The sequence below is a fragment of the Mustela putorius genome, unplaced genomic scaffold (assembly GCF_011764305.1).
Source record: "Mustela putorius furo isolate JIRA1106 unplaced genomic scaffold, ASM1176430v1.1 tig00000480_pilon_pilon_pilon, whole genome shotgun sequence".
Classification (NCBI taxonomy): Eukaryota; Metazoa; Chordata; class Mammalia; order Carnivora; family Mustelidae; genus Mustela; species Mustela putorius.
The window spans coordinates 1,981,917-1,993,993 of NW_025421397.1; the positions used below are offsets into that span (position 1 = coordinate 1,981,917).

At 39.1% G+C, this 12,077-nt stretch overlaps 1 protein-coding gene across 4 annotated transcripts in view; it reads left to right on the forward strand.

Annotated features, from left to right (window-relative positions):
- Nucleotides 1-12,077, forward strand: part of KLF12 (Kruppel like factor 12) — a 435,792-nt gene that overhangs the window by 189,335 nt on the left and 234,380 nt on the right. For all 4 annotated transcript variants that reach the window (XM_013047135.2, XM_045080634.1, XM_004775054.3 and 1 more), the window contains exon 3: nt 11,973-12,062. In XM_013047135.2, the coding sequence (XP_012902589.1) occupies nt 11,973-12,062 (90 nt within the window). The remainder of the gene's footprint in view (nt 1-11,972; nt 12,063-12,077) is intronic.

The following is a 12,077-nucleotide window of genomic DNA, read 5'->3' on the forward strand; positions in this document are numbered from 1 at the left end:
GGGCACACCTTCCTCCTCTCACCATCCCCTTCCCTTTGACATTTGATAATTTCTGATTAGTGCAGCTGTGGGGGTGAGAGAGGGCTACCGGGATCCAGTGCTAGAAGGCAGGGATGCTGTTGTACGTCTTACAGTGCACAGGGGAGCCCCAGCCACAATGATGTATCTAGTCTAAATGTCCATATTGCAGATGGTGAAAAGCCCAGGTCTGAAAGAATATTTGAGTCATGGCATTGGACTTCCTAAGGGGGCATATTTACTCTCTTTATAAGCAACATTTATTTTATCCATATTCAGTCTTAAGCAGCAGAACAAAAGGTAAAAGCAACTTCGGGGGTACCATAAGTTACACAGTTTCAAAATTACACTGTTTCTATTTTTATGGGTCAGATTTATGAATTGGCTGGCAGGAAGTTACAAGGCCTGAGTCAATGCTGTGCCGTTATAGAATTCCTTAATAAAAACGTGTACTTCAGATTTCTGTTGAATATATTTTGTTTCTTTTCTAACTTTCATTGTGTTACATTTTAGAATTTGAGAAAAGGGAAAAAATTAGCCCTGGATTTAGTTTACTTACACATGTGCAGAAACACATACCTTATAGAAAGTCTGAGATGGGAAAAGCGTGGTTGATAAAATGAGCAAGTGCCGACGGGGAAGGACGAATGATGGCAGCTTGGTTGGGGACGTGGAGGTGTTCCTGTCACTGGCTTCCTCCTGCCCTAAATATGCAAATTGTTAGCCGTTTGGATTTATTTTATCTTCTCTGTTGTTCTTTTGTCCCCTCCCCCCCCCCGAATTTTTCAAGTTTTCTGCCTTTCGAATTGCAGGCTCCTCTGTAGATATCTTCTCTAGTAACATACATGTTAGATATGTTATAGTAGTGTTTTTCTTTAAGACAGTATATCTCTGGGCAATCATATGAAGGAGAATCAGAAGTAAAGGGTTTTTAGCATTGAATCAAATAGCTCGTGGTTGCTCGGAAGGGCTGTCAGACACTTCAAGGTTGCACCTAGTAGTTAGAGATGTTAAACGCCCTCCCTGGGATGCCGGGGGAGAGGCAGGTCATGTCTGTATGTAATTGGTGTGCAGCCTTACAGTTTTAAATAGACAGCATAGTTCATTCTTGCCATTTTTCCTGAGAAATTTTATTTTAATTGTGTAGCTCAGTCTTCCTTCAGTTCCCATCATCAGTATTTTTTTTAACAAATCTACCATTTCCATTCTACTTTTTTTTTTAAAGATTTTATTTATTTATTTGGCCCAGATTGAGAGAGAGCACACACAACAACACAAGCAGGGGGAGAGGGAAACAGCAGCACCCGCCCCCATGGGAAGGGAGCCCAATGTGGAGCTCCATCCCAGGATCCTGGAATCATGACCTGAGGCAAGGCAGACATTGAACCACCCAAGTGCCCCTTCCATTCCACTTAATGATAGTTCATAGAATCTAACACATAAACCTCAGTGGTTCTTCAGAGTCAAACAAAAATCAGATTAGAACATTCACTATTAACAGTAAGTTTAATAGAATGGCAAAATAGTATTACTACTAATTAAAATTATTTAATATAGCTCTTAACATAAAAGACTTAAAAAGTACTGAAACACTTGGTATGCATTATCTCATTGAAATCTTTTTTTTTAATTAATTTTTTATTTTTTATAAACATATATTTTTATCCCCAGGGGTACAGGTCTGTGAATCGCCAGGTTTACACACTTCACAGCACTCACCAAAGCACATACCCTCCCCAATGTCCATAATCCCACCCCCTTCTCCTAAACCCCCTCCCCCCAGCAACCCTTAGTTTGTTTTGTGAGATTGAGAGTCACTTATGGTTTGTCTCCCTCCCAATCCCATCTTTTTCATTGATTCTTCTCCTACCCACTTAAGCCCCCATGTTGCATCACCACTTCCTCATATCAGGGAGATCATATGATAGTTGTCTTTCTCTGCTTGACTTATTTCGCTGAGCATGATACGCTCTAGTTCCATCCATGTTGTCGCAAATGGCAAGATTTCATTTCTTTTGATGGCTGCATAGTATTCCATTGTGTATATATACCACATCTTCTTGATCCATTCATCTGTTGATGGACATCTAGGTTCTTTCCATATCTCATTGAAATCTTAAAACAATTCTGTGAAGTAGGAAGTTATCTGCACTTTACAGATAAGAAAACTGAAACCCTAAGAAGGTTATACACCAAACAAATATGTGTTGAGTGTAACCCAGGAAGTGTATTTTACTGAGCCCATGTTAGACAGTATTCTATTCCTACTTACACTTCTGTGCAATTATAAAAATGTACGGAAAAAAGCAGAGATGTGGACATAGAGTGCTTTTAAAAGGTTAAAGATCAGGTAGTTTGAATTCTTGGAGATGGTATTGGAAAGAAATGAAAGTGGATATGTAACAGCATTGCCAATAGAAATGTTGACTTAGCTTGGGATTTGGATGATACATAAAATTTAATTATGACACCTGAAGACATCATTCGGGGAATCTGGAAAAGTCATAGCTAGAGGTGAATATACTTGGAAATTGAAAGATAACATTTTGTCGAGCCTGTGCATTTGGCAGCCAACCAGTAATGTCCTCACTGCATCCGCACGATCCAGAGTATTGAGGGAAAAAGGGACAGGATATGCATGGCCACTTTGTGACCTGTCTGACATGGCTGTCCAGACAATGCCAACTATTGCAGCTTCGTCATCGTCAATAGAATCTTTTAATAACAATCACTTTTGTTACATTTTCAACCATACGACAAACATTATGTAGTGCTTTTCCAGGCTTTAACAATCCTTCTTGGATGAAATAACCTGTAAAAATCATCTTTTACTACCTTTACTTTTTTGAAACATGCATTAAAAACCGATATCATGCTTAGGGTTTTCAAAGAATATAATATGATATTTGGTATAGAATCTTAATATAAACCTAGTTTATATCTTAATATAAACTTAGTTTACTTGTTTGCAGCTTACATGCCTTTCTGGCTACGGAGGAGAACCTTAAGGTCGAGCTTTTGTCTTTTGTTTTCATCAGAATAGTCAAAATTAAAAAAAAAAAATTAACTTGGATTTTTAATTCTCCTCGAAGTTCTTTTACTTATTCCCAACTCCTCAGTGCTATTTCTGCAGACTGTGCAGGAGACAAACTCTCAACAAGCCCATGTTGTAGTAAGATAATCCATTTGGATTTGATAAGGAACCGTTTAACATCATTGTAGACCAGGAAAGGTAGAAATATAGGTCAATAGTCATTTCCTTTGTTTCCTACAGAAAATAAATGACTTAATATTTGATAGTCATCTTAATTTTCTCTAGGCACAGAAGACCCGTGTTGTCATTTCATTACATAAGCCATTCAGTGCTCTGAATGTGTTTTCATTATTATCCACACGATTTTCATAAAGGGTAAATGACTGATGAGTATGTTCACGTACAGTCCTTTTAAACTTGTACTTTGGCATATATCTGTTCCTCCCTCCCTCCCTTCCGTCTTCCCTTCCTTCCTCCTCCTCCTCTTCCTTCTTTTTTTTTTTTTTTTGTAAGTTTCAATTATTGCAGAAGTCTGTAAAACATTACAAATCCTGCAGAGACAGTGTTAGTAAAAGCAGAGTCAGTTCTTGTCTTGAATACATAGCTAATAAAATGACTTATGTATGTTTGCTTTATTTCAACCAAACCTGTGTTTCCAAGTTGGGATACATTTGACTTTATGTATCTCTCAGAAGATTTGAACACACTCTGCTTAAGGAAAATCTACCTCTGTGTGTCACACATCTTGTGTATACAAAAATATATTGGAATTAATGATATACCCAAATATTCATGTAATCCAGAGTAGAGTAGTTCCTTTTTTTTTAAGATTTTATTTATTTATTTGAGAGAGAGAACATGAGTGGGGTGAGGGTCAGGGAGAAGCAGACTCCCTGCTAAGCAGGGAGCCTGATCCAGGACTCGATCCTGAGACTCCAGGATCATGACCTGAACTGAAGGCAGTCCCTTAAGTAACTGAGCCACCCAGATGTCCTAGAGTAGGTCCTTTAAGAGATCTTGGACGACTCGGGGTGCCTGGGTGGCTCAGTGGGTTAAGGCCTCTGCCTTCGGCTTGGGTCATGATCCCAGGGTCCTGGGATTGAGCCCCGATCGGGCTTTCTGCTCGGCAGGGAGCCTGCTTCCCTTCCTCTCTCTCTGCCTGCCTCTCTGCCTACTTGTGATCTCTCTCTGTCAAATAAATGGATGAAATCTTAAAAAAAAAAAAAAAAAAAGAGAGATGTTGGAGGACTATATGACATGGTGGCTTTTCCTATTATGTTTCCTGCCTCAACCTCTGTGGACAGTCTGGAAAGATTAGTGCCATCCTCGACACTCCCTCTGGCTATGTTTTATCACCATTCTTCCTCCTCCTTGTCAACCATCAAAAGCTGTTCATTCTGCCTCTGAACTTTTCTTCCTCCTCTTTCTTCCTGCTGCCATGGCGTTAGGTCTAGCTTACCACCTCTCCCCTAGGCTACTGGGGTGACCTATGAACTGGCCCTTCCTTCTGCATCCAAACCTGTATGTTCATGGAGCATCTTCCAAATTAATTCTAGTGCTGTCTTACTAAACACAAAGCTTAAACATACTGTGTTTTTGCAAAATAGACCTTCACAACTTCCAGTCACATACTGTGTGACGCCCAAACACATTTCTTTCCTAGGTCCCTCCAGCTCTTGAGGTAGGGAGCTTTTCTACCTTGTTCACTTGTGCTCCTAGCAGGTAGCATATAGCAGCACTATAGAAAAGTTTTTTTAATGAAGTGCTGTAACCCATAAGGCCCTTTGCAACCTGACCTGATCTCTTCTCCAGTGTCTCCTCCAATAAGCAGTTGCTCCAGCCACACCACAGCCTCTACCATTCTCCATAAATGTGGGGTATTTTATAGCCCTAATAAGACTGTGCTTATGCTCTCCTTCTCATCTGTCAACAATCAGTATCACCTGGGTCAGTTAGACCCAGGAGAACGAATTGGCCTTATATCTGCCTGCATTTATTATTCTCATTAGCCCAACAAATATTTACAGAGATATTACTATCTGTTAGATACAGTTACAAGTCTGGAGGTAAGGATACTGTTAGGAACAAGAAGACAAGGTCATGTCCTTCCTGGAACTTAGATTCTAGTATAATGGCAAATAAAGGATTTGTCAGGTAGTGATGAATATGAAGATGGAATAGAATACACAGAGGCCCAGCGGAGAGGACATTTTTGACGTGGCTGAAATATAGCCTGAGCAGAATGGTATGAAATGGGGTTGGGTAGCTGGTTCGGGGCACCTGGGACACGTGGTTGGTGGTACCCTGTAGGGCAGGGAAAGGACTTTAGACGACCTTTGCACTGTTTGCCTTCAGTGTATCTCTAATCAGCCGGCCTTTTTCCTTGCTGCTCCTGCCCAGCCCTGGTTCCAGCCTTTTGTCAGATCTCAGAGGCCTGAAAACGCGAGCCACAGTAGCTTGGGCGGCTCTAGGCCCATAGGGTTTGCAGCCAGAGTCTGAATACCCAGCGCTTGAGGCTCTCGATCCCTGAAACCAGTGGAAGGTAGACTTAGCCCCAGAGTTAGACTGTTTGCCATTTTCATAATCTCGGGCGGATGACTTCATCTTTCTGCACCTGAATTTCTTGTCTAAAATGAACATAGTAAAAAAAAAAGGGGGTGGGGGAATAACTGGCTAGAATGAAACTCTATGAAACTTTCTCCCTTTTGTTCACTGGTAATACCCTAAGTGCCTAAACAGTGCCTGATACTCAGTAAGTGTTTTTTTGGAATGAATCAGTAAATGTACAAATGAATGATTTGATGAATGTAAAACACTCAGTACATATACACTCAGCAAATGGTAGCTATTGTTATTATGGTTGTTAATATTATTATTTTTAAAATTGTGATCCCTGTGATCATGCTGTGGTTGTGTTGCAAGTGTAATTTTCCACGTGTGGAGCCTGTCTGCTCTGTTGTTCATTGTGCCCAGGCTCATGGTGCCTGGCTTCTGTGTGCATGGGTGCGCCTGGGGAAGGAGACTTGGGCTGGGCATGTGCTTTCTAATTCTTGTCTGCTCTGTTACCTAGCTCTGGGCTCTGCTGGGGCTAAATCCTCAGAATTAGATTCCACTAGCCCTGTAGAGAGTCTTTTCTGGAGTCCTTTTCCAGGACCGAACTCACTTTTCTCTGGTCTTTATTTATTTACCGAGATAAACTTCACGTGTAACATTATGTTAGTTTCAGGTGTATAATGCTAATGATTCGATATTCGTATATATTGTGAAATGATCACAGTGGGTCTAGTTAGCCTCCAGCACATTATATAGGAAATGGTTTTCCTAGTATCCATTCTTTTAGCAGTCTTCAAATACACGATACAGTTAGTACTAACTATAGTTACCATGCTGTGTGTTACATCCCTGTGACTTACTTGTTTTGTAAGTAAAGTCTGTACCTTTTGACCACCTTCCCTGCTATGTGTGGATACATACCCCACCTCTGGCAACCACCAGTCTGTTCTCTGTATCTGTGAGCTCCCTGGTGTTTTTAGTTAGTTAGTTTGTTTGTTTTTTACGATTACATGTGTAAGCAAGATCGTTTAATTTATTTTTTTATTTTTTTCTGACTGACTTCACTTAGCATGATATCCTCAAGGTTGATCCATGGTGTTACAAGCGGCAGGATTTCCTTCCTTTTTATGGCTGAATAATTCTTTTATCTTTACATGACGTCTTGTAAACTTGTTGCTTGTTGGCTCATCCTTGCAACCCCACACCTGCTCCTTCCTACATGTTAGATCTCTCCCTGCAATGTTAATACCTGCCTGGCTGAGCCGAAGTTTTGTCCTCCCTCTGTAGGGTGTGGTCTGTGGTAGGCGAACATTTCTCTTGCCATGACAGTGTCCTCTGTTTTGTTGTTGTTGTTATTGTTTTTTGGTTTTTGTTTGTTTTTTTACATGGTTCCTGTTCTTCTGTCTTTGGCTTGCCCCAGATATTGGCCACAGTGCCTTGTGGTTCACAGATGTGGCGTGGATGGAAGGAGGTGACTTTGGCACAGCAGAGACCCTCACTCCCTGTTTATGGAGAGATCTGGTTAACGGACAACCCCCAAGTGTGTGCAGTTCTTCAGAACAGGAATGATAACACTAACTTTCTGTTACACTTTGTATTAATGCGGGGGTGGAGAGTGTTCCTTGGACTCTCAGATGACATTTCTAAAATTTCAGTGTGAACTGCATTGTGGTAATTAAGCACTTGCCAACAGAGGAAACAATGATCCTTGCTATGGGGAAAATAGAAGTCCCCATGTGACGAGTACAGTTTTACCAGTCCTTATGACAGAACTAATTCCATGGTTCAGTGGGAGGAATTTGTGGAAGAGTTTTGTCTTTTTAAGACTGTAGACAGATAGTTCAAAATAATGTATTTATGGCTCATTACAACCACTGGAGGGGGTTTAAGTCGAGAGTTCCAGCAGGCCTAGCTGAGTTCTTAGTTGTACTGATACGGTCATCAGTGTGACATCCTCTCTTTCGTGCTGCAAAACAATGAAAGATGAAAGTCTGGGACGAAATGGCAAAGTACGTTTGAACTGATATTTATTTTGTACCATGAGAGGTGCTTTGATTAAGCATACGCCTTGCACCAGATTGATTGATCATTGTGAGGATATGTGAGCTTAGGAAAATACGCTCTTACACTTAATCTAAGAAATTATAAATTAAATGTGATGCCTAGGTGTATCTCCTTGAGTATCAAACATAGAGGGTAAAGTTCTTGTATCATCCAAGTGCATGAAACTGTTGTGTAAATATTGAATGAGCCACCAAGGGTATATGAATATTTTCAAAACACTGGATAGCAGATGAGTTTACCATAGATTTTTCTGGGTGTTGAAATCAGGATGGGTTGACTTGCTAAATTAATGATGAGGTATTTCTAGGATAGGATGCATAATCTCATCAAGGCAAGAAAATATGTTGAAACTTTAATTTAAAGGAAAAAAGGAAATAGCTTTGAAACCATGGGCTTATTTGACCTCTTACTGATATTCCCCAAAATGTTGATACTCACCAGTGACCAGAATTTGCACATTTAATTCACTGACTAAATTAGCTTAGTCCTGAGAGGAGCTGTTAATGGAGATTCCAGAGTTCCTGAGAGAGGGAGAGAGGGGAGAGAGAGATGGGGAGGGGTGAGTGGGGCAGGGAGGAGGGGAGGGGAGGGGAGTGAAGGAGGAAGAGTGGCGGATGGGGAGAGAGAGGATTGGTTTGGAACAGAGCTGTACTCCCTTGGTAATGTTGAGACCTTAGACAGTTTAACCTTCTTATATCTCAGATGTCTCATCTTCAGAGAATATAGCATTGACTTCTTGGGTTACTGTAAGGACTAAATGAGTATCCCTTAGCACAAGGTCTAGTCCTTAATAGATATGCACATATGATGTAATTGTGTTTTTTATTAAGATAACAATAAAATGCCTTTTTTTATTCTGCGATGTGATTTGTTATATAATGATAGATATTCGAACCTGTTGGCTCCGCCTGATTCTAGTCTTTTAGATTTGTTGGTCCTTACCTGTATAAAACAAGATGAATTTCACTCTTTTGTGTTTCAGCACATGTTTGGGGGCTATGATAAAACAGTTATGGTTTCTCCAAAGAACTGGGTGACCCACAGTCAGGAAGAGGGTGAAGAAAAGGCTTGCATTTTGGGAATAGGAGGACAGATTCTAGTAGTTGCCATGGGGAAGTTCCACCCCATTCTGTTTTTATGAGATGATCATTGAACATCGGTCTCTATATTTCCTGGCCATTCCATTTAAAATATTTTGAGATGTTAGGATCATTGATTGAAGGTTATGCTTGTCCTGGTTTTGACTAAGAGAGCTACCATCAGTTAGACTTCTGTGTTGCCAAATCTTATTCGGCAAAAAGGAAAGTCCAGAGTACTGTTCTCATTCAGTGTACATGTGGTTGGTCAACGACCATCTAATAAGCTAATGGTTACCTTTTGCTTTAATTAATAAAGTGTATTCATACGAAGCACGCAGTGTGAGTGTATACACGTGTGTGCACCTGTGTATATGAATGTATACATACACAAATGTTAATTATACAAGGTTGTATAATATCAAAATGTTCATCACAACCAAATATACAAAGAATACGATGTTCCTTAAATTGATGACTGTGTAATTTTATTTACCTCTTGGGAATCAGTTGAGCTATTGATTCCACAGCAAATGTGGTTTGATTAAGATCATGGCAAGATATGCTTGACAGCAATTGCGAATTATTAAAGGTTATTACATATTTAAAGTTTACAGTCAACTGAGATTGTATGTATCTGATTTTAGCTTAGGGAGATAAATCAATCGATATTTTATCCCAGGAACTATGTCCTCAAAGCTATACAATTACCATGTTCTCCATAAAACCATACCCTTTCCTGAATGGTCCGGAATATGGTGTGATGCTCAGTGCTTATGTTTATACTAAGCAGGGTTGGAATCATGAATGTAGAGATGAATATGCTTTATATAAATTTATAATATCGCTTTCAGATGTATATATAAATTGAATCTGCACTAGTTGAGTTTAATAGTTAAGGATTGGTTTCTTAGCTGTGAACACTATTATTCATGGTGTTATTATAGTTGGGGCTGTGGCTGATCCTGGAAAATCATGGAAAGAGAAATATTTTGAGGGAAAACTTAATTTCTTTAAAAAAAACTCTCAAGAGGTGTTTTATTTTTCCACTTTTATAGGAAACTAACATCTACATCCTATCTTTAACACACATAGGCTTATTCAAGAGTAACAATAAAAAACATCATGAAAATACAGTGATATTTAAATGTGCTAAATGGAACATGGGCCGAGTCAGGTTTTCATGATTTATCAGTTTTTAACTTCAAAGACTCTGGTTAGCTTGCATTTTTTAAACTAATGAGTTTATCACAGCCTGTGAGGAGAATGGTTAAAGTCTATCAGCTGTAAATTGGTACAGAGCACTGAAAGGGACATTAGCCTCTAATCAGATTCCAACAGTTCATTAAACCTGTCTTTCCAGAACCTCGCTTTGTCTTTTCCCTGTCTTTGGGAGGCATCTTCCCCCTTTCCTTTGGGCAAGACCTCCTCCAGGGTAGGAAGCAGTATCAACTCATTCTTCATTGTCTACCAACCAAACAGCCTACGGGATGCTTTGTTAGGGGAGATTTCTGGCTGCTGCGAAGGGCAGGGGCGTGGAGGGCTGGCGGGCTGCAGGAAGGCTTGCTTAAAACTGGGTGGTTGCAAGCCAAGCTGGCCGCTTCCAACCACGGAAGCAAGTGACACGTTAGGATTTGAGATCCATGCCTGATGTGTAAACAACCCACCAGCCTCCATGAAAGGATTTAAAGCTTTGAACAAATTAACTGAGCTTGCCAGGGAGACCACAGTTCTTTCTGCTTGAAGCTATTAGGATGCAAAATGCCTAAAAAATATGGACAACTCAAAAGCACAAATTTAAAAAAATGCATCCTGCCAGTTTTAATACTGTTGCACATTTCTAAGAAAAGAACCTGACAGTAGTTTTTCTTCTTTTTATTACCTAATAGACTAGGTAGCATGGAATTTTTAAATGCTCATTAGTTAGCTCTGGAGTAAATTTGCCTTTTCTTCTTATTGATGTCTCAGAACAAATATGTGTGATAAGAGGTTCTATAAATTTTACTTCTTATTTTTCTTGAAAAAGATTGGCAAGAAATAGAGATAATTAGAGCTTTACTATACTGCACTCTGTTGGTATTATTTGGTAATAAAAACATTTATGATTTATCAAAGTGGGAGTTGTTTTTATTTAACTACTTGACAGAAAAGGAACCATGTGAGAGGCAAAAACCTGAAGGTGTAGAAATGATATTAATCTTTGTCATCAAAGGCAAGCAAAATATTTAGAAACAGATCTCTTTTTCTTTTGAGGAGACCACTTTAGAGTCCTGTGCTTACGTTCTATGATTGAGCAAAGAAACCATTCTAAAAACTCAAACTTAGTCATTTCAGTTTCTGAGTTTGGTCAGTAGGGGAAGGGAAGGTTGACATTCTAAACGTGTTTTAAAACAGGATTTTGGCCTGAAGCAAGCAATCATAAGTGTCTTTTGAACTCTCTTCATAGGTTATTGACTTTAGAAAATCCCCAAAGCAGTGAAAATTAATAGAGAATAACCTCGATTTAATCTTTTCGTAAATATTGTTTGAAATTCTACTGATTCACTATAGAAATAAGTAGAAGTTCTCCTTTCAAGAAATGGTAAATTCAGCCAAACAAATACCAAAATAGAAAACAAATTGTTATTTATTTTTTGGTTATGACTTGAGCTTAAAAATTTATATGAGTTGTTTTTGAAATAAATGTTTGAGGTCAATACATAGAAATTTTCATTTGATCTGAAGTGCCATACTAAAATTCAGTGTCTAAAATTATATTATCTTGTTTTTAAAAATTATTTAGATTTTGACAATAATGTGAGGATATGGTCATTTTTTATCTATTTTCTCCTTTGTGGATTTCTGCACACATGCAACCTCTGGAGCTAAGGAAGAGAGAAACATCCTTCTCTTTCTTTCCACCGCTGTAAAAGTGTGATGAATCTTTCCAGCCCCATATAAATTAATGTTAAGGTTTCTTTACTCCAGTTTATTATCGTCTGACCTCTAACCCAGAGGTCAGAGAATCAGACTGATTAATTCAACTTCGTGGTCATTATTTCAAATGATAGTTCAGAATGGGGGGATAATTGGTTATGCTGATAGTCTCATTTAATTATACTTCATTGTTAAAAAAATTAGGTTAGCAATACTAAATGTACTACCATGAAGGAAGAGTCTACCAGATGTCCTCATTTGAATGCTTTATGGCTGACTTTCTCTCTCTCTCTCTCTCTTCTTCCTCTCAGAATATCAACACCTTTGAGAACAGAATGTTAATGCTTGATGGGATGCCGTCAGTCAGAGTCAAAACCGAGCTTTTGGAATCTGAACAAGGGGTAAGTTTCCAACAA